The sequence below is a fragment of the Artemia franciscana genome, chromosome 10 (assembly GCF_032884065.1).
Source record: "Artemia franciscana chromosome 10, ASM3288406v1, whole genome shotgun sequence".
NCBI classification, from domain to species: Eukaryota; Metazoa; Arthropoda; class Branchiopoda; order Anostraca; family Artemiidae; genus Artemia; species Artemia franciscana.
The window spans coordinates 28,784,151-28,807,845 of NC_088872.1; the positions used below are offsets into that span (position 1 = coordinate 28,784,151).

The 23,695-nt window shown below is 35.3% G+C and overlaps 1 protein-coding gene across 1 annotated transcript in view; it reads left to right on the forward strand.

Moving 5' to 3' along the window:
* LOC136032028 (Golgi-specific brefeldin A-resistance guanine nucleotide exchange factor 1-like) overlaps positions 1 to 23,695 on the forward strand; it is a gene marked incomplete in the record, with an annotated part of 78,359 nt that overhangs the window by 30,203 nt on the left and 24,461 nt on the right. The window contains 6 exon segments of the mRNA XM_065712114.1: positions 2,738 to 2,931; positions 4,112 to 4,332; positions 12,666 to 12,843; positions 14,617 to 14,732; positions 16,732 to 16,870; positions 22,408 to 22,526. Coding sequence (XP_065568186.1) covers positions 2,738 to 2,931; positions 4,112 to 4,332; positions 12,666 to 12,843; positions 14,617 to 14,732; positions 16,732 to 16,870; positions 22,408 to 22,526 — 967 coding nt within the window.

A 23,695-nucleotide genomic window follows, 5' to 3' on the forward strand; every position in this document is an offset into this window, starting at 1 on the left:
GCCAAACGCTAAATGACATAGGTAATCTTAATATTTTTCTACTTGATGACACTATGGGGCAGTCTCCAATCTTATAGAGTTTCTAGTATTCATTGGCCTGGAATATAAATTTCAGCTGTTTAATATTTTTTTTTTGGGGGGGGGGAATCTCCTTGAATTTAAGTACCTATCTAGGGTAACGAAGCGTTTCTGGATCTCATATTCCAAACCAGTGGTGCTAATATCTGTTTCATGGACCTTCATCCAGGAAGTGCAGTGTTGGGTTTGGAGCAGCCCTCCTGTTCTGTTGTGCATCCCTCCCATTTATCTCCCTAGACTTCTCTAAGTCCGGTCTAGAGCTGGCGCACCGCTGAACAAGCATACAGAGTCACGCCACTGACCCAAACTGAATAATTGGCGACACCGGGACTCAAACCCAGTCCTGAAGGACATAGGAGTGCAAGTTCTGTACATTAACCACTTGCCTAGGTACCTACCTAATGAACACGAAGCAGATATCACCAATTTCGATTTTTGGGCTGTTTCCCTGGCAAGCTAACGTAGAAGTTTCTCATTCTGGGTAAACAGATCAAATGTTGTTCAAATCCCAGCTCGTTTTCGAGACTGGTCCTGTGTCAAGGCCCAGAAGCTTCCCTTCGATTCCCTGTGTAAATCCTTATGACTGGGTCTTCTTTTTATTGTGATTTTACACTGGACGCAAAAAGAGGACCTTTATCCCCCCCTCCTCCCCACCCTAACTTCGCGACACCGTTTCTCGATTGATATCTGTGCAATCATTGGCATTTTTATCTTAACTTTGTATCTTGGTTTGATGAAGATTAAATTACATCTTCTTTTAAAATAATAGAACATCTTCTTGTCAACGTTTTAGTCGTCAACATAGTTTAGAGATTTCATTCAAAGAATATTCTTACAGAAATTGAAGTTGTTCTGTAAAAGGGCATAAATTTATTTATGTTTAAAAACATCCAGGAAGAAATCCTTGCATTAATGACCCAGATATGCTTTATTTAAACACAATAATCCTTACAACAAAACATAGCGTGAAACGATACTTTGCTCAACTTTAAATGTAGTTTTTCTGTGTTAAAAGGATACTTTTTTCAAAACTTTCTATTTTGATTTTATTTCATACCAATAAATGCAAAACTGATACCAGAGAACTTTATAAATCAAATCATTGGTAATTTTTAAAACAACCTGTTTTGTTTGATGAAGCAATATTCTGAACTGAAAAACCAATAAACAATTTTAATAGGGGAAGGAAGAATGTATAGTTAAAACTTTACTTTGAAACTAGGTTAAGACTAATTGAAAATTTAATGATGTTAACTACTGAAATTCTTAGCAATTTTTGATTTTTAATAGTATTGTGATAAAAAAGGAAGTGTTAAAAATATATTTTGTTTTCAGTAAAGCACAAATGACTCTGGCTTTTAGAGGGTTTATGGCGGCAACAAGCTCACTTTTATTTGTGGTAATTTCTATTCGCTTTGAGTTTGGCTTGATTGTTCATTTTAATTTCTTTCGTTTTAGAACTCATGTGTTCATCCATATCAATATATGTTGTTTGTGTTCGGTGTGATTATTCACTTCGCTTGTTTTCATTTAATCCTTCATAGTAATTTTTCCTCAAAGTGTGAATTATTATGCTGCTTAATTTCTGCTCGTTTAGGTTTTTTTTAAGACTCTTTATTTATTTTTGAAAAACTTCTTCTTTGGGAACTGTTTTATTTAAGTATTATATTCTATAGTCCACTGCTCTTCGTACTTCAACGCTTGAGCAGGGTTATTTTTAATTTACGATTATTATGATTAGAAATAGAACGATAAGCTGGAATCAAGAATCAGATTATTGAGATTTGAGGTCTTTCGAAGGATCGCAGGGAGAATTGAGTCAGTTTTCGCAATTCCTGAAACGATTCCTCTAGGTAATTCAATGTGAATCAAATAGAGCACGTAAGCTCCCTGAGACTGTCATTTAAATGCAGTGATTTGCATGTAGTTGTACCACTAAATAAGGCACCTTGTCCTGAGACATGCCAATTGAATTATAAGGAAATGATTCCTAGCCCTTGAATGCTTGTTCTTTATGTTTTTTTTTATCTTATTACTCAAGAAAGTTATGTTGCAACTTTGTCATTTAGGGTTCTGCTTAGTGTTAATTTAAACTGGACGAGTCATCGGGTACTTATTGTACTAGTTTATATTTTACTGGGTTTGGGAACAATTTTTTCTCGCTGAAATTTTCATCATTTGAATTTTAAATTTTGTCTTCAATTTTTTTTGTCCACACTGTTGGTAGTGTGAAGCTAAGTCAGTCATGTACTTTGATACAAAAACTTTACGAATTTAAAAGATATTTACAATTTTAGTAACGTAAATTTGTTTGTGCTATCGTGCGACATTTTCCCTACAGGTTTCGCACACGTAAATAAGTTTGTATAAAAAACTGCAAGCTTCGCATTGAATTTGACATGACAAGCACACAATTTTCCATGAACAGAGGCGGTGTTTTATTTGTTGATATTCTTTTGTAATATCGCGTGAGTCTCCTTAGGCCGTAGGCTTTGACCCGCCCTGAAAAGGTGTTTGTGCAGACCCACTTGCCTAAATTCCCAAATTTTATCACGTATGAGGTGTTCATTTACCGACCGTGAAAAGTATCTTCAGTAATTTTGTTGCAACTATGAGCGTAAAGTAAGATAGTCAGTCAAACTATTTTTACTTACTGTAGGTTAAATGCTGGAATGATTTTCCTGGATAGCCAGGAATCAAGCGGCTCTCAAACAGATCCTGCTGCAAATGTTACTGTTGTTAGTACAGGCGCCTCAAGTCATGGATTGACCTCAAGTATTGAAATTGAAACACCTGCTGAGTTCGTGAATCCCAAGGGAATACGGTTCACGCATGACATTGATGGTGTCACAGGTAAATTTTTATCTTTTCAATTTAGTGTTGTAGTAAAAAAAAAAAAAACTTCAATGGTCTCAAATCTTAACTTGACCTCAAACACTGAAATTGACACATCCATATTTTATAAGTTCTAAGGGATGGCGTTTCACGCACGATATTCATATGTCCGAGGTGATTGTTTGTCCTTCTGAATTTATTGATACAAGTATTTCAGAAGTTATAAATGGGTAATATATTGACTTTAGTCAACCTTCGAAAGAATATTTCGAATATTCACTGAAATTGACACATCCATATTTTATAAGTTCTAAGGGATGGCGTTTCACGCACGATATTCATATGTCCGAGGTGATTGTTTGTCCTTCTGAATTTATTGATACAAGTACCAAAAAAAGTCGTATTTCAGAAGTTATAAATGGGTAATATATTGACTTTCGTCAACCTTCGAAAGAATATTTCATGAAAAAACTTAATGAATATGTGTTTAGGCTTCAAGAATTTGTGCCTCTAAATGATGATTTTTTACAGCATGCAAAACCATGACATGACAAAGAAGTAAAATTGAGACAAAACAAAATTGCAATTGAAGCTATTCTATAAAATAAATCACACAGGTTTAACTGGACAAAGAAGTGTTGTAGAACACTTGCTGTGAATCAGATTTTTTTAAAAATCAGAAATCAAGAACCAGCAGTAATTTTAACGCGAAACTGTTAAAATTATGAGACTGAAAAGATAAACATCATCATAATTAAAAGAATGTGGTCATGTCCAGCACTTTTCTCTCCATCTATTTGGTTTTTCATATCTTTTCATCTACCTCCCCCATTCCCTTTCTTTTACCTACACTTTTTCATTTGGTTAAAATAGACGATTAAATTCTGAATATAATCCATGGCATATTGTTTTTATGAATCTTGCCAATATACTCGAGAAAGTGAATAACATTGAGCCAGTGACCGAGGCACTCATAGAAGAGGAAGAGAGAAAGAGACAAATTGTGAGTTAGAGACAAAGAGAGAGATCGAAACTTTGGATCTCTATTCATTTGAAGGTAAAGTACAGTAGTACAAAAAAGAGATATATAACCTTTTTGCCTTCTGCTGCTTATGTAGGAAATCGACAGTTTTCTAGTGTTAGGCTTGTTGAATGTGCTAGTTCTGTCTTGTTAAAGTGAAACTTGTTTTTTTCTTAGAGAACGAAGGAATTGTTCCGTATGGGATACCGTTCGTTGTCGAAATACTACGTTATCTTGTTACGCTAGTGGATCCGCATGATAGCAACAGCTCAGACAGAAAGATCACAATTGGACTGAGACTTATTACTGTGGCTGTTGAAGCTGGTGTCGATTTTTTTGGAATCAGTCCACCTCTTATGAACATAGTTAAAGACAATCTGTGCAAAAACTTGATATCGGTATGTTTTTTCTATCTAGCTTCTTTCATAGCCTGAGTTTGTTTTGGTTTTTATAATCTTCGTCTGTGTTGTCATATTTTTTTTTTTTATTATTACCACTGATAACAAAATTTAATTCTTGGTATTAATGTAAGACTCAAAACTTAAAATGCAAGCATAAATAATATCCTTTCAATTACTTAAAGCGCAACCCTATCCTATAACTTCGAGCTTCGTGTACTTGCACTGTACCTACAACTATTTTGGAGTTATTAGTCCCTCGTATCCAGCTAAAAACTTATAAGGAGAGTCTTGACATTTTGTGAGAATAATATACGCATATTTTCTCAACGAAACTATTCAATTAATGCAAGCGCAACAAGTATGGTGTTATCGTAGTTTACAGTCGATAAGGAAAATTCTTGGAAATGCATGCAAGATACTATTTCTGAAACAATGCCATCATTCCGAATGCACAGTACCCAATTATCTCAGTCAATTATTTTTATATAAAAGAATGATCGTCCAAGTTATTTTCATGAGATGAAGTGAGCTTAATTTAAGAGGATGTCTAAACGGAATCTTAGCAAGAACTCTAATATACAAGAGGTTTATGATCTATATATTTTTGTTGTATGCTTAGTAGATTGGGACTGTTTCTTATACAGTTTCGGTTTATCAAATGAACATTTACAGTCCCCTTTCCATACTGGCTATTCTTGAGCAATTGAATTTGGTCCGTGGAATGTTTTGAACCTGGACCATCAGGGGACGGTAAAGAACAATATTAAATCTAAAAAAGAGTGTTTACTGAATTTTATATGTTTGTACATGATAAATAATCGCTAGTTTAAAAAACCCCTCCCAACTAGTTATTCTTAAACTTTTGTATTGGGTCCATGGATCATTTTTGAACTCCCCATTAGAATATTTTAAAATCATCCCTTCGTACTAGCTATTCTTGAGCTATTAAATTCAGTCCGTGGAATATTTTGAAGCAGGACCTTCAGGGGACGGTAAAGAGTAATATCAAATCTAAAAAAGAGCATTTACTGAATTTTATGTTTTTGAACATCATATATAATCATTAGTTTAAAAAAACTCCCTACTAGATGTAAATAGTGACGAAGATCACACTGCCTTTCCATATCAAACAAAAACAACTTAGAAACAATAGGGATTCCCCCCCCTTTTTTTCCGAGACAGTGAAATGCAATTCAGTGGATACTTTGGCAAATTTTTAAGGGGGGTATTATTTTTTCACTTATTTTTTTTTTTAACTGATATTTTTCATCTTTTTTTCCGCGTCTTAAAATCACATTAAATATACTTTAAAAATCACTTGTTATATAAAAAAAAATACAAAACGAGGATGATATAATCATAATTTCTTCTATTAGAAAAATGATACTTGTAGCGACTTTTTTTTACGCATTTTTTTTTATTGAACTTTGAAATTTTTTCAACTTTTTTTCGTGTCAAAAACAAAAACATAAGTTTCTTTGAAAACAAAAAATCCTTGTGATATTTAAAAAAAAAATACAAAATGAGGAATATATGAAATATATTTTAAGAGTTGATTCGACAGCCCTGTGAGGGAAATAATCGAATAATTCATTATTGAAAAGGATTGCTTAGTATTGGGGTATGCATAAAGTCGAAATAAATAAAGTCTTATATATTTTGAGTGATTATACGACAGCCCTATGAAGGAAATGATGCAATAAAGCCCTTTGAAAAGGATTGCTTTGTATTGGGGTATGCATAAAGTCGAAATTTATAAAGTCGTATATATTTTAAGCGATGACACGACAGCCCTGTGAGGGATATGATACAATACAGCCTGTTGTAAAGTATTGCTTAGTATTGGGGTATGCATAAAGTTTAAATTAATAAAGTCGTATAAATTTTAAGCGATGATACGACAGCTCTATGAGAGAAATGCTACAGTAAAGCCTTTTCAAAAGTATTGCTTAGCACTAGTGTATGTATAAAGTCGAAAATAATAAAGTCGTATATATTTTAAGCAATAATACGACAGCCCTATGATGGAAATGAAAGAATAAAGCCTATTGAAAAGTATTATTTAATAGTAGGGTAAAAAATACATTCTAAAAGATGACACATTCTGCTTACAAAATGCAAAATACTTCTTAAAAACAAGAAATAAGTCTTACAAAACAAAAATACATCCTAAACAATCACACATTCTTCTTACAAAATACAAAATACTTCTTGCAGAACAAAAAATAATTCTTACAAGACAGAATATACATCCTATATTTATATATCTTTATTTTGTGTTTTTTAAAATATCACAAGCGATTTTTTCGTTATAAGTATATTTAATGTGATTTTAAGACACTGAAAAAAGTTTACAAAATTTAAGTTAAACAATTCAACTAAAAAATCCTAAAAATTTATCCTCTCCCTCCCTCTGAGGGGTATGGAGCCCCCTCACGTTCGTTACGAAACTATATCTATCCATTTCTCGTTTATAACCAGAAAAAAATATTTTAATGGGGAGAGATGGATCCTGCCGTGCTCATAATACACATTCTACTAATATTTATGTTTAGGCTTGGGTTCAATAATAGTCAATGGACAGAATACAAAAGTTTAAGAGTAACTAGTGGGGAGGGCTGTTTTTTTTTTTTTTAACTAATGATGTTTACGGATGTTGAAACACATAAAATTCAGTAAATGCTCTTTTTTTAGATTTGGTATTGCTCTTTACCGTCGCCTGACCGTCCAGGTTCAAACCGTTCCACGGACTGAATTCAATAGCTCAAGAATAGCTAGTATGGAGGGGTGATTTTAAAACTATAAATGATAGTTGCTGTCATGTCTGGCCAGTTCGGATTAAGAACTTTCATAGGCTATATATACATTTCGGTAACTAAAGGGGGCTGTAAATGTTATTTGATAAACCGAAACTGTTTAACAAACAGTCCCCATCCGGTAATGATGCAATAAAAATATATAGATCACAAACCTCTTGTATATTAGAGTCCTTGTTGAGATTCCATTTAGAAATCTTCTCAAATTATGCTCACTTCATCTAATGAAAATAACTTGGATGGTTATTCTTTTATATTAAAATAATTGGCTGAGATAATTGGGTACTGTGCGCTCGGAATGATGGCATCCTTTCAGAAATAATATCTTGCATGCATCTGCAAGAATTTTCTTTATCAACCAGAAATTGTGATAACACCCTATATGTATGGCTGCGCTTGTATCAACTGAGTAGTTTCGTTGAGAAAATATACGTATATTTTTGCAAGAAAAATGTTAAGGGCTGGATACGAGGGAATAGCAACTCCAAATAGTTGTAGGAATGGTGGTAGTACATGGCGCTTAAAGTAACAGGATAGGGCTGCGTTTAAAGCAATTGAGGGATACTACCCTCACAGCAAAAAATATCCTGGAAAGAGTGAAAGGCATTTGTCATATCTTAAATGGGATAGTCTTTAGAAGTGCTTGGATAGGTATGTTTTCTGTATTGTGCCCTATGTGTTTGATATTCCTCTCTTGACAAGAAATATGTTCTTCCCTCCTAAATTTGGATCCTTCGTATAATTAAATAAAAAAAAAGTTTTTTTTAACCGCGAGTAAGGAGCGACGTTAAAACTTAAAACGAATAGAGATTATTCCTTATGTGAAAGGGATCGTCACACCTCGCTCTTTACGCTAAAGTTTGACTCTGTCACAATTCTACTTTCTACAACTCTACTTAAAACAAAAAAAACTTTAGCGAAAAGAGTGAGGCGTTGAAGAGGAGACAACCCCCTCCATATATGGGATAATTTCTGTTCGTTTTAAGTTTAACGTCGCTCTCTTCTTGCAGTAAAAAAAAAAAAATCTTGCAAAACTTTAATTTTAATTTTTAATAAAAAAAAAAAAAACTTAAAAAAAGACTTTAAATTGCCAAAGCACGGGTAACCAACGAAGATAGTTTTACTATAAACGACTGAATCGAATAGACACGGCCCTTTTTAGCTTGAAAAACGCTATCTCCATTCAACCCTTTAGATTTAAATGGTCAATCATGGAATTTTTAACCGTTTAAAGTCTGCAGAACTGTGGTAAAACCAATGTTGCGAATTAGAAAAAGTCAAAACTGATTAATTTGCTGGCCGGTCCAGCCTAGTAGACAGGAGGATGTAGGTTAAGTGTGCCAACTAGTCCTTCTCTTATTTGGACTTTTAAGCTTACATAATAAGATACTTGTTACCCGCGGAAAAGAAAAACGTGCGTCAAGAGTACAGAACGAAAAGAAAAGATAACTTTTAAATCACCAACGAAAATAGTTCATAAAATACCAGACTAGCTTGTGGGATCGGATTTTAACAGCAGCTTATAAGCATATTGTTGTAGTGTGAATTATAAATAAAAACAAAATAAAAATACACTCGAGGGGGTACAAAGATTCTTCAAATAAATGTCTAAACGTTACAGTGATGGGATTTGATTGAAAGGTTAGGGCAGCAGTGGGCATGCTCAATCCATGTGAAAGAACCCTACCACTCATAAAGTAATTTGGCAAGCAGTACAAAATAAAAGGAAAAGACGGCTGTAATTTTGTAGGAATAACAATCTAGTTTAACCAACACGGTATATGGTCATAAAATTGCCCGTAAGTTAATATTGTATCCACATGATGGTAAGACAGCTAACCTTATTGATTATGTTATTGTAAACTGAAGACTGGCAGGGTCGATACAAGATGCTAGGGTGCTGTTATTGATGTTAAAAGTAAAGATCACCATCTAGTAGTGTCCAGGGCTAATCTAAAGCGGAACTACCTTCCGGGAAGTTGTGACGTTGGTAGACTCCAGGATTAGAATATGAGGGAAACCTTCCAGGAACAGTTGAAAATTAAACTGGAAAGTGTGAAACTTGACAATGTAGAAGATGAATGGAATAACTTTAGGAAAATGGTTTGTGAAGGCACTGATGGTGTCTTAGGGAAGAAAGTTAGAAACACAGAAGTAGTCAATCAGGACATGTCCCATTTAAGAATAGGAACGGGGCTACAATAAGTGTCAAGGAGAGAGATAAAGAGATGAGCTGAACATTTTGAGAATGTGCTAAACTATGATAGAGTTGCAGCAAAAGATAAAGAAAAGATTAAAAAGTTCAAAAAAATCAAGACCGCAGTTGCCAATAGTGTGGTAAATGAGTTTCTATGGCACTTGGTATCTACCAAATGCCATGGCTTGGTATGTACCTGACATATAGCGATCGCAAATTCTGTCGGTCCCGGTTTTGCTACTTTAGGCACTTTCAGGTAAGCTAGGACGATGAAATTTGGCAGGCGTGTCAGGAGCCAGGCCAGATTAAATTAGAAATTGCTTTTGCCCCGATTCGACAATCTGGGAGGGGAGTGGGGAGATGGTTCAATCGGAAAACATTAAATCTGTGACATTGGGGGGGCTTTTTTTTTTGGGGGGGGGGAGCTAAAATCTTGGAAAATTCTTAGAGTGGAGGGAAAAATAATCAGAAGTCCTAGATACGTGATTGACGTAATTGGAACGGATCCGCTATATTTGGGGAAGTTGGGGGGAGGGTTAATTCTGAAAAATTAGAAAAAATGACGTATTTTTAACTTACGAAAGAGAGATCGGATCTTCTTGAAACTTTATATTTAAAAAGACCTCGTAACCCAGAAGTGCCATTTTAAATCCCGACCGGATCCAGCATCATTGGGGGGGGGGGGGCAAAAATCTTAGAAAATACTTAAAGCAGAGAGATTAGGATGAAACTGTGTGGGAAGAATAAAAACAAGTCCAAGATACGTGACTGACATAACCGGACCGGATCCGTTCTCTTTGGTGGAGTTAGGGGGGGGGGGGGAATAATTTGGAAAAATTTGAAAAAATGAGGTATTTTTAACTTACGGACGGGTGATCAGATCTAAATGAAATTTGATATTTAGACGGATCATCTGCTTTAGAGCTCTTATTTTAAATTTCGATTAGATCATGTGACTTTGGGGGGAGTTTGGTGGGGGAAATTGGAATTCTTGGAAAACATGAAAATTGTGGTATCTTTATCTTAGGAATAGGTGATCGGATCTTAGTGAAATTCGATATACAGAAAAATCTTATGTCTAAGATGCTCCATTTTCGACTCCAATTGGATCCAGGACATAGGTGATTGATGGGGGGAAATAGAAATCTTGGGAAATGCTTAGAGTGGAGAGATTGGGATGAAACTTGATGGAAAGAATAAGCACAAGCTCTAGATATATGATTGATATAATTGAAACGGATCCGTTCTCTTTGGAGGAGCTGGGGGAGGGGGTGTTAATTTGAGAAAATTAGAAAAATTGAGGTATTTTTAACTTAAGAACAGGTGACCGGATCTTAATGAAATTTGATATTTAGAAGGAACTCAAGTCTCAGAGCTCTTATTTCAAATTCTGACCAGATCTGTTGACATTGGGGGGAGTTGGAGGGGGAAATCGGAAATCTTGGAAAACGCTTAGAGTGGGAAAATCGGGATGAAGCTTGGTGGGTAGAATTAGTAAATGTCGTAGATACGTGATTGACGTAACCGTATTGAATTCGCTCTCTTTGGGGGATCTAGGGGGTGGGGTTCAGTGCTTTGGCGAGTTTGGTGCTTCTGGACGAGCTAGGACGATGAAAATTGGTAGGCGTGTCAGGGAGCTGCACAAATTGACTGAAAAATAAGGTATTTATAACTTGCGAGTGGGTGATCGGATCTTAATGAATTTTGATATTTAGAAGGACATCGTGACTCTGAGCTCTTATTTTAAATCCCGACCGGCATTAAGCCTCTGATTTTCCTTTTAAATCAATCTATTGATTCTTAGAATCTTGTTAGAGCTCATACCATATGAGCTCTTGGCTCTTCTGGCCTCGTCACAAGTGCCATATGAGCTTTTAGCTCATGTTTTAAATGTGGTGGTTGTGAAGTTCGAAATTAATTACTCAATATTATGAATAGAATTTTTGGAAAAGTAGAAGTACCTAGCGAGTTTAGCAAATGTTAATTAGACCCCTCTATTAGAAAGATGATGAGAGTGAGTGTGGTAATTATAGCTTGGTTACTGTAGGATGCAAATTACTTAGTATGATGGTAGTTTTCAGACTCAGAGATGCTGTAGATAGAGTTTTAAGAGAAGAACAGTGTGGGTTTAGGTAGGGGAGAGAATTTTTCAACCACATTTTCACTCTTAGATTAATAATTGAGAAGTGAGTCATCAATCCCAAACATAAAACTTAAGTCTTCAGTTTTATAGATTGTGAGTAATTGTTAAATCCAACTGATAGAAGAGCTTTAGCGAAGTTCTAATCTTTATGTGACATACATGATAAATACATTATAGTGATTAGCTCTATGTACAATAATAAAATTGCTGCAGTCAAAGTAGGAAATGAGGTTAGTTGCTGATTTCGTATTGAATCAGGAGCTAATTAGGGTTCCTATATATCCCCATGTACGTGGATCATTTTGGTTAGCTTTGTCATAAGAAGCACATCAAAGGTAATGGGAAACCTCGGAATCAATAGGAATAGCATAGGAAGATAAGTTTATCAGTCAAGATTATGATATTGGTAGCTATATTGATGACAATTGTCAAGCATAGTTCTGAAGCATATAGGCTACGCTATATCTGACGGAGGAGGATTTGCAATTTTTTTCTGAGATAAGTTGCTTACGGATTGTTTTGGGTACCTAATTTATTGTATCTCTGACAGTAAGCTATATGAAACATACTTTCTTATCCCGCTTTCCATGGATATATTAAAGGAAAGGTTTAGATTACTAGGACATTGCGGATGAAGGATGGCAGATTGACAAAGATCATAATTGTCGGCCAATCGTCTAGGGTCAAACGAAACCAGGTCGTTTCCGAATTGGGTATAAAAATGGAAACAGGAACTTCTCGGAAGGGTGCAAAAAAGGATGCTTTGAATAGATTGGGATTGAGGAGGAGCATGCGTACCTATTTTGGCCTAAGGTGACTTAGTGCTGCAGTTTTTAGTTGTAGTGTAAAGAATTTCATCATTTGACATTGCAGATTCTTGTTCTGCATGATAAGATTCATTAATTGCAGATTTCTAGTACTTACAGTAAAAAAGAAACAGAAAAAAAGAGTTGGCTTTTTTTCACGTCACATTTTTTTCCCCTTACTATATCTTTTCTTTTACCGCTTCAGTTTGGCACCCCATGCTTTCTTCGGCTTACATTTTTTTTTAAATATGGTAACTTTACAATAGTCTAACTCATAAAGCATTTTTAAAATGGCGTTCAGTCCCCACGCCCATAGTTTCTCTCCATACCGGTTCTTAAATAATAATAATTGGTGAATTTTTTTGCAGTTGCTGATAAAAGAAAGAAATTCCATCTTCATTGGTTCAGTGCGCATATGTTTCCTTCTCTTTGAAGCCCTACGTAGTGAACTGAAGTTACAATTACAGATGTACCTATCAACTTTGCGTTCTATAATAATGGCGTCAAATCCCAAAGTTACTGCTGAAAGGAGGGAACTAGCTCTTGGTATTATTAGATTTTCTGTTTCATACGATTTTTCTGTGTCTTGCGATTTCTCTTGCGTTTGCTAATGCATCTAGAAACGCTACTATAGAGAAAAAAAAAACCCAGTTGTTATGCCTAAGCTACATCATGCGAATTAGATAAAAATCATTATAAAAAAAGGAATAGATGCTACTAGGCCCTTTAGTTGCGGCTAGGTCCCTTCTATTAAATGAAATTCAACCTCTTTTTTCCATATATCTTAAGTCCAGGTAGTTCGCACTATGTTTTACATAGACGAGTATATATTTTTAAAGGGAGCTGATTCTTATACTCTAAATGTTCCTCTTCTGTGAACTCTCTTCGATCTTTGGAATACAAGGAGCCTTGTGTTTATTCTAATATACTTAATATGCCTCTCTAAATCATAGTGATTTTTGCAAAAAGAATAAGCCTTTCCCCGGGTTCTTTTGTAGTATTGTAGCATTTGTAGCATTGACCTTAACATCCAACAGGCTATCTACAGGAGTTTTAGAACTTTGTACGGAAGTTATTCTATTCTTTATGTCGCTTTAAATCAAACTGATCACTTCGATTTGTGAAAATCGACAAAATATAGTTTAATCTGTCATACGATACTTCTAAAGGAGTAAAAATACGCTAAGACAATAATCTTTAGAAAAAAAATCCAGCTATGATGTAATCCTAAAAAAATAATAAAAATGTAAAAGTTGAGCAAGAATTGTAATCTTTCGATTTCGAATTTAATTGATTTCTAGATTTACAGAAATAGATACGCTCTTTTTTCATTATTGAATTGTGCTTAATATCATGAAAAGACTGCAAAGAAAAAATTTGTTTCAGTAGATCTTTGAAAGTTTAATAATTAAGATTTCCTTTGTGCTTTTGATTTAGATTCATTTTTGGTTAGCAAGAAAAGAAAAAAAAATTTCGATTGTTTCACTTCAAGAAACTTCAGCAGTACCTGATGCAATAAAAAAAAAATGTTAAATGCATAATATATACATTCTTACTAATATTGAAAATCAAGCTCTTAGAAGACAATGTACCCGTGTCTGGACGGTATATTAACTAAAAATTATCCAACGCTGTCTGAGAAAAATAGGCTTGAAAATACCAAAAATTAAGACAAAAGTCGAATGTCTACAACTCCTATGGGGATTGTTGCACCTGGTTTGGCACATACGTTTCAAATGAACTCAACTTTTGTGAAAAATCTGTTATACAGTAAATACTGCACATAAAGGTAAACTAGAAGGAAAAAGAAAAGAGAAAATAAAAAAAACTTACTTCATAATAAACCTATTGAAACCGCGTTGGATAAATAAAAAATAATCGTAAGGATGTATTTACATTGTGTACAAACTCCCAAGTATACTTGACGCACTAGCCGAGGATACCAAGGATGGTTCTTTTCTATTTTTTTTTTCATTTAATGAAGTTTCCTTGGGGGTGGTTACTACGGATTTCTGAATCCATGCTGAACTTCAGATCTGTGGAGGGATTAAAAACAGCTATTTAGCCAACCCCTCAAAAGCATTCAAACCCTTTTAGTCATTTTGATACTTCTTCAATATTTAGCCCATTCTTCTTGGGCATTGTTGAATAAGGAAGGGTTTGAATGCTTCTTTGTGAGATTCCCCCTGTCCCTTTCCACCGTCTTCCCTCACCTCGCAAGGCTGGCATTTGTTTAAGGATTGTTCTTCTTTTCAATCTTATCCTTGTGTTATTCCAACTTTTCTATTTTACACAAGTTTTGATTGTTGAATGTTTCAGAGGGGCTTGTGCAAATATGGAAACTACCTGGTATCGTTACCGAAATGTATTTAAATTACGACTGTGATGTCAACTGCTCAAATTTGTTGGAAGATACAGTGGACACCCTTCAAAAAGTAAGTCCAATATTAATTTATAATTGCAAATTAGGATTATGTTGACAAAAAAAATTCAATCAAAGCAACTTGACTTGATGGTTGCTGGTCCCTACCCCGCGGTAAGCTCCTTTCTCCGTCCCTATTCTTGTAAAGAAAGTCCGGCTTGTTACGTCAAATAGCATTGTCGTTCACCTTTCGAATAGCTACTGTTATTTCGAACATCGTTGCAGGGCGATGTTGAACGGGCAATCTTTTAAGAAATACATCCATACTAATGGCGCGTCATAGTAGTAGCTTTTCAGTGTTAGTTCATTTGCTTTTAATGTGCTGTTTATACTCCTTCACACTATGTTACTTTACTGTAACCTACTTCCCCATCATACTGTAGTATTTGCTGGCATAAATTTATGATAAATAGAATAACCGTCCCGAGATTCCTGGTAATTCCCTTTGGATTTGCCGCGGAAATCATTGTTCTTTTGATTGAGCCTCCCCGTCAACTTAATAGGAGTGACCCTCATCCATTTCTATGCTCATACGACTCAATCATACTTTTAATACCACTCAGCTACTCCGATGCCTTGTTTGGTCTTTTCCTCCTTACCTCCATTAGACAGTAAGAATAACATTCACAATATATACTGGATATTTCGATTACATGTACAGTAGCTGTCATCAGCAGAAATACAGGCTCTGTTAAGTTCTCATTCGTCATCTAAGGGCTAATCGTCATGGAAAGGCAGTGTTGTCTTCGAAATTACTTCCTTACGTCCAGTCTGTCATTATCTTTTGTTTAAAGATGAAGACCTTGTTCCATCCCCTTAAATTTGCACTGATGGGTTGACCCATTATTGGCTGATGGGTTGACCCATTATCGGCTCCGCCACGGGCGAGGTATGGGCGCCCATGCAACCCTGCTGTCTGAAGCCAGAGACCGCATATCCAAATTTCGCCCCTTCTTTGCAACCTGTTTCACTTTCTTATATTGTCTTCCTTTCTTTAGGAATGAATTTCTTTTTTTCACGGGACTGGACGTGCACTTTAGCTGCCCCATATTATAAATCCTAAGGTCCGGTGCCTCTCAATCACTCGAGTCTTTCTAGGGAAAGCGTGACCTGTAAGATCGTTTGCAGACTAAGTTGGCTGATCAGGTGTTACATTTTTAAGATTTGAGGGTTATTACCTCTCTATATCTTCCACTGGATTAAAAGGTAGAGCACCGACAAGAAGATCATTTTTCATAATCAGTTTGCAAATATTTTTCTTTGTAGATCATCAGTATCAATGCCTTTCAATCTATCAACTTCGTTCCCGAGAAAAAAAACACAAAAGCGGGAAATAATATTTATGCATTAAGTTTGAATATCTGTCGCTTCATTTCTAAAACTTAGACATTTGCGTGTTTCAATCTATTGAACTCAGTTGTAACAAAAATCACAAAATTTAGAAGTTATTTCGTCGTTTTCATATTATATACCTCTTGGTACCTTTAACATTGTTTGAGTATTCGTCTTAATTGTATCTAGCCTAGAGGCTGCCTCTAGTGAAAGAATAGTCTCAAGAATTTCCCAACGAGCTTATCTTGCCCTCACAGCAGCGTACATACCAGTTTGTTTTTTAAAATAAACTTCTGCTAGCTGGGCAATCTCTTAACCGACATATTACTCGAGCAGGTTACTGAATTCCGATATTATAATCCTGAATATAAATCCCAAAGTTCAGTAAAAGGTTTGTGTAAAGTTGCATTTAATACCCTCTGCATTTAATAAACATTTCATTATTTGTTGGTCAAATAATGACAAACAGTGTGTATACTGTTAAAGAACCCAAAAGAAGTTAAAAATGTAATAAAATAACAGTTAAATTAACACGCACCTTGCGTCTGATTACTTTTGGACAAGGAAAAGACCAAATAGTTTTAGCACTTTTTCTGGTTAATCTCGTGAATAATTTATATTTAAAAAATATCAGACGCAATACGCACAAAAATGTTACTAAGGAAAACGTTTTCTTCTAGGTAGCTTCACCGGATCCAGAGATCACACCTATGAATATACTAGCATTCAATGCTATGATGTTTGTAATTGATGAAATCGAATCTCGCTGTCGACAAAGAATCGCTACTCCCCCACAGTCTTTGCCTGAAAACGTAGCTGGTAAGTAGTATACTTTATAGAAATCCTGATTGTAATGCAATCCAAGCGAATACAATATCACTGAAAGATGAAGTCCAAATAATTTAAATTAGGATGCTATTTTATTAGACTAAATAAATTTGATTAGAAAGTGTGTATCGCTGTGTTTTATTTTTGATGATAGTTTACTTTCAAAGCTAGGCTAGCTTTCACGAGACGTGTCCTATCTTTGTATTGCAAGACTACGTATTGCAACTATTGCACATTTTTCTCCTGTTCTCAGCCAGAAAAAAGGACACTAGAAAAAGATCTGAATGTGGATTATTTTGTATTTTCCATAGTTTGAAGACATAAAATATGCTTGATATAAAACAAGAACTAAAACTAATAAGACTTACAGAAAAGTTATTTTTTTTTGTTGAAGTCATAGATATTGAGATAAAAATAGGAGGTATTAAAAAAGGGAATTCTTTTCGCTGGAATTACCTAATATGATTCTTTTTCCTATGTTGGCGTCATCTGTACTGGCTTACTCTTTTACTTTCAGTTTTTCTCGTACCCTGTTCTTTACCAAATTATTTGGCTCTGTTCGAATAAATCCGAACGATAATAATCAGCTTCCCAGAATTTTTTTTCTCTCTCTGAAGTATACCAGAACTACCGCTCTAGCTTTGCTCGTAGTAAAGAGTCATATGCCTTAAGTGTATTATATTTTTCACCAGGTCATTCCGTATGAAACCTCGGAGGAGACTCATTCGTATAGAAATTGAAAGTTTGTGTGCCCTTTTAAAGAGTCAGAACGGATTGGAGGGCAACCAGCCAGCTTCCCAACTTTTTTTCTTATACCTGGCCGCCATGTACACTCCAAAGACATCAGGCCAAATTTTAACATAGCCGCTTGATTAAAAAATAGTCTAAAGATTAAACAAATATCCCTCCGGGAATGATACAGCCCATAGAACAAAAGCCTCAAATAATGCAAATTGACAATTGTTTAAACAAACGTCTCGTGATTCGAGAGGGGGTTTGTTTGATGTTCGGTGTGTGATTGACTTTGAGCTTTCAAGGATGGTTTTCTCAGCCAAAAGGATCAAACATTTTGTTGTGAGGGGGGGGGGGGTAGGAAGTCATAAAATGGGCCGAAAAAATTTCTCATGATCAATTTCAAACATACAGCTGTATTTCCTTGGGCTCAGAGGAACCTAATGCACGAAAAATTCCAGTGCACCGCCCCCTCCCACCTCCCCTCCCGGTAAAAATAAGGCCTGATAAAGAACAAAAAAAAATTCTGATTGCTTGAAACTTATGTTCTCAAATCTTCAGACTGAAAAGACCTCAGTGCAGAAGGAAAAATAGAAAAAAGTATTGGTTCCCCATAAAACGGACTACAAAGGGCCAAGAAAATTCTACCCTCGACCACTTCTCATGGAAGGGTCGCTATAGAAACTTAAGAAGGGACTCGCTCAAGATAGGCATTTTGTTTAAAATATTTGGAAAGCCTAATAAATATATTCCGGAGGTGGCATGACCCCCTCAGCACTCGGGCCAGTTTCAGTATTTAATACGAATGTAAAAATGTAGCAAGAAAAATAGAAACAAAACATAGTTCTATCAAACGGGGCGCAGCAAAAGTCCAGAAAAGGCAAAAAAACTTGGTCACTGTATATAAGAGGTTTTTGTAGCAACTTGGGATAGGGCTTCTTTGATTTTTCATTGAAAATTCTAGTGCCCTTTTTACGAGTTAGAAGGGATTTGAGGGCAGCCTGCCTCCATCTCGCGGCCTTTTCTGCTACTCACCCCCCCCCCATAACCCTCTTTGTATTATATTGGAATTTTGAGATATTCATTTTGTTCAGAAACCTCGAAAGGTCTTATAAGTATGCCTTCAAGGTCGACATCACCCCACCCCAGAGCTGGAGAAAAAAGGCCCAGACATTTTTGATTATCCATTGTTCACAGATGGGTGAAAGTAGAACAGGCGGTCATGTTTGGTCTTTGTTTTCAGATCAGTTAGAAGCCTTGATGGGTTATTCGCTAGACCATGATTCTCAGAGTTTCTCCAGGGTATACTCTGGAGACGACAAGCGTACTTGAGTATATCAAAAGACGATATATGAACTTGAAATCATCTCCCAGTATCTCGAGAATGTCTTTGGGGATTAAGTTGAAACTGTAAGGGAGTCTTAGGGGTGGGGTTAAGTGGACCTAACATTTTAATTTAGGGTGGATGGCATAAAAAAACTCTCCCAATAAATGATTCTTTTTAAGTTTTACTTTGAATGTTTCAATTTGACCAGTTTGATACTTTCTGCTCATCGCAATGCTTTATCTGCGACATCTTACGAACGGCAATATATGGCTCTGAAGCATGGGCGCTCCGAAAAGCGGATGAAAATTTACTAGATGTTTTCCAGAGAAATTGACTACGGATTGTTCTGGGTACCCCGCTTATTGACAATATTTCAAACAGTAGTTTGTACGAAAAATGTGGTTCAATCCCGCTTCTAGGGCTATAATTAAAGAAAGGTTGAGATGGCTAAGCCACGTTCAGCGGATGAAGAATGACAGATTGCCGAAGATTGTCCTTTTTTGCCAACCGTCTGGGGCTACACGGAAAGCAGGTCGTCCTCGTCTGGGGTGGGAGGATGTCATAAATAAAGACTTAAAGGAAATGGGTACTTCCTGGGAGGGTGTAAAGAGGGAGACCTTGAATAGATTAGGTAGGAGGAGCATCCGTAGCTGTGTTGACCTCAGGCGGCTTGTAGTTAAGAAGTAGTTAAGAACGGCTTGGGAATGAAGCCGAAACTTTCAGGAAGTGTCAGGGGAAGAAAAGAGGAGGGTAAGCATTAATTTTCGGGTTGTTCAAAGGAGAAAGGACAAAACAATTTTGTCTCTGATTCCACCAAACATATTTGCACTATAAGCTCCTATGGGACTTCGGTGCACATCGGTGCACAATTTATTAATGTCGATCAAAAGACACTCTTGCCAATTTATCAAAATGGTGTGTTTGCCACACGTTGGGAACGGCTTGGAGTATCGAGTAAAAAATTTCAGGAAGTTATGAGGGGAGGGCAAGGGGGGGGGGTTAACTTGAAGATAAACTATGAATTGGAAGGAGACAGCGAAACTAAATCAAACAACCCTACATGTATCTAGATTACCAAAATAATATATTTGTTATATCTTTGGAACAACTTGGGGGTTGGAGTAAATACTTTTAGGTTGCTTATAAGAAGTAAGGGGGAGGCTTCTAGTTTTGTGACAGGGGGAGGGGAGAGCTAAAAATGTTACGCCTTTGATACGCTTAAAAAATGTTACACTTAAGTCCCAATGGAAATCGTAATTTACTTACGCCTGTTAGTGAGGTAAAGGACTTACACAAAAATAGAATAAAAATAATCCTTGCATCAACCAACAACAAAGCTATATCAACTAAAAATGAACAAAAATTGATGATAAAAGACAATAGTTTTTCAACAAATAAATCCCAAAGCAAATAAAAATTAAAATAAATAAACAAGACAACTTAAAAGAAGGAGAAATTACTACAGGCAGAAGTAAGGCTATAGTCTCCTAAACCTTCTAATGGCCATAGCGTCAGGTTCACTTCACCGAAAGCCAAAAATGTTTATACATTTTTCTTTTATAATTGTAATAACAAAATTGCTGAGATTTCCAGGAAGTGATCATATTAAACAATCAGTTTATTTTCATTATTTTTTGCCATTAATCTTGAATTTTATTGTGACTTTATTTATTATCATTCTTTGTCGATTTTTTGACAAGTAAAACCTTGCTGTCTAAAATAAATATTATTTTCAATAAAACACAAGTGATATTTAAGCTGCTTATAGAGTTTGGGAGGGAAGGAAGTAGCACCACGCTTATTTGTAAACCCTGATTAACCGGATTAACCAAGTGATTGTTTTAAGTTCGACTTGATAGTTTAGTTTGATTCCTACTAGTTTTGGGATAATTTTGTTCTTATATATTAGTTATTTATTCATCTACATCTGTTATAGTTATGTCTGATCATTTGTTTTAATTTCTGTTCGTTTTGGGTTTCGTTGATTCATTTACAGTAATCTGTCTTTGTTTTCAGTATGGTTTATCGTAAGACATTGTTTATACTTATCTCAGGTTTTTATTATGGCTCTCTACTTTTCTTTCAAAAACGTTTACTTTTAAAAATATTGTTTATTTTAATTACCAGAAACCACGCTGATAGAATTTTAATATATTGGAGAGGGATGATTCGAAGGGACAATATCAACATTGATAAGTTATGATTTTTGCTTGAATTTGAAATTTATAGTGTCAAAACTGCACGACAAACAATGACCAGCAATCAGCATGCAGTTTTCACCGCTTCAGGCAGGAAGCTCATCGCCAGCGGGGCTTCCAGTCTAGAAAAAAAATCATTAGTTTGCTCTTAGAGGACGAAGTCCAGAAATTACTGTCTTTTGCTATGTAGCTTGTATGCAAATTAAGCAATTTAATACTATTGAAATGTGTCTTCTAAGACTTTGTAAAATTTTGATTAAGAAGTGATCTTTATTTCAATACGTTATATAGTAAGACTTTTGTTTTATTGTTTACAAGCTTTACATTTTAACACCCTTTTGAAGTTTACTCAATTTCCTCTCTTCTTCTTGTTTTTCTTTTAGCACACAATACTTTTTATCCCTAGTTTTTTTTTTGCTTAGACTTTATTGATTACATACAAAGGTGGTGTCTTCGATATGCATAACAGTAATCGATACAGGGAATGTAGTTGACAGTCATGTGCAATAACAATTGTTTTTTGAGACCACTGTAAGACAAGGAGCTGAAGGTGAAAAATTGTGGTGACTTTCTAATAGAAATGGAGAGGCCTTGATTATTCATGCTAGTACTTTTTCTGCTACCAAAAACCTCGAAAATTATCTCATTGTATATGTAGTATAATTTCCAGGAAACAAGCTTTTAGGCACCCTAGCAGAAGCAATATTTTCCCACCTGAACTGTAAAAAGACGAAATGTTACAATGCTGATAAGGAGGGCCAAAGGCTTTCATCAGGACACAGGTTTAGGTTTACAAATCTTGTTGGGCTTACACCCAGAACTGTAGGAATAAATGCTATTTTGGTATGGAGGAGATGATGACCTCTTAATTCTTACTAAAAATCTTACCAGCAATTTTACTGAAGTAGTTTGGGTTAGTGTGCTGAAGTAGATCAGATTATTTTGAGTACCGTTGGTTTATCAGCATCCAAGTATGTGTTGTTTCTCAATGAAATTATATTATAATGATGCTCTTAGGTAAACATTACTTAAACTAGTGAGGAAATAAGCACTTTTGGGTCGCATAGATATTTTAGTGCTTGAAAATTGTAATAAAAATATCTTAATGTTCTTGCTAGTGCCATGTGTTCTGTGTTTTTTTTCAGCTGTTAATCAGATAATAATAAACAATCCTACTTTTATAAGTCTTATCTTGTTGCTGTAGTTTATTTTTTGACTTTACATCCAAATTTTAGTGCTTCGAACTAATGGTATATATCCGTTTTTTATAGAGGTTTCACAAACAACACCTGGGCCGGAGTCTTCTCAGCCATTCCGCTTACTCCGTGTTAGGGTATCATCAGATCTGCCTACCCACGAACAACTGTTAGCCGCCAAACATAAAAAACTAGTATGTACTTATATTCTTACTTTACTACAAGCATCTCTGTTAGATAGTTTGAAGACCTTCATTGAATCCAAATATTTCAAATAAAATCTTAAAATTCACAGAGAGTGTGAAGGACGTTGACTTCTTAGATTAAAATTTGTAATGATATGTATGATAACTGGTAAGTAAAAGCCGGGATCAATAAATGTTTGCTAACTTAGACATAGTGTTCACATACTCTTAGGAAAAATGATTATCAGTCTCAGGTATTTTTCTTGAGGGTCTAAACATCAAAAAGACTTTTTTTGGTCCTTTTTTCCTTGGGGCGGGATGGGAGTATCCTCCATAGCGATCGCGAAGGGTTTTCTATATACATAAAAAATCTTAATTTAACCTAAAAAAATACTGATTTTACAACAAAGTACTTTCTGAGAGCTTCAACAGCTCATCTCTAAGTCTAAAAGTTTCATCATATTAAGTAATTTGCTTTCTACAGAAACCAAGCTAACGACTAATTACTACACTCACTCTCATCACATTTCTTATAGAGGAGTTTAATTAGTTTTCCTAAAATTGCTAGGTATTTCCCCCTTTTTGAAAATATTATTCATAATCTTCAGTAATTTATCTCTAACTTCATAACCGCCATATTAAAAAAAAAAAAACTGATTTACCACACTATCAGCACACTGGGCCTTACTATTTTTTAATGCTTTTAGTACTGTCACCAAATCTTCATCACAATATAAATCTTCCTTCTTCACATCCGAATTATCACAAGCTATTTCATCTTTTCCTGTAGCTTTGTTACGGTTTAGCGCATTCTTAAAATATTCTTCCCATTTCTCTTTAACTATTCCCTTACCACTGATTGTGGCCTCGTTCCTATCATTAACTGGGACAATTGCAGATTTATTATTCCCTCCCAGTTTACTAACATGCCAGTGCAATGTTTTACTATTATGCCTTCTAGCGGGCTCTTCCAGATCTTCAGAAATTTTATCCATGGTGGCCACTTTACACCTTCTTCATTCATATTATAGTGCTTTCTCCACTTTTTTTAAAATTCCTATTATTTTCATTTGATCCATCACTCAAATAATTCTTGATCAAGCCCCTCCTCCTCTCTATTAAACATAAAATATATTCACTAATATTCCTAGCTGTCTTCCTAATTTTCTTCCTTAAGA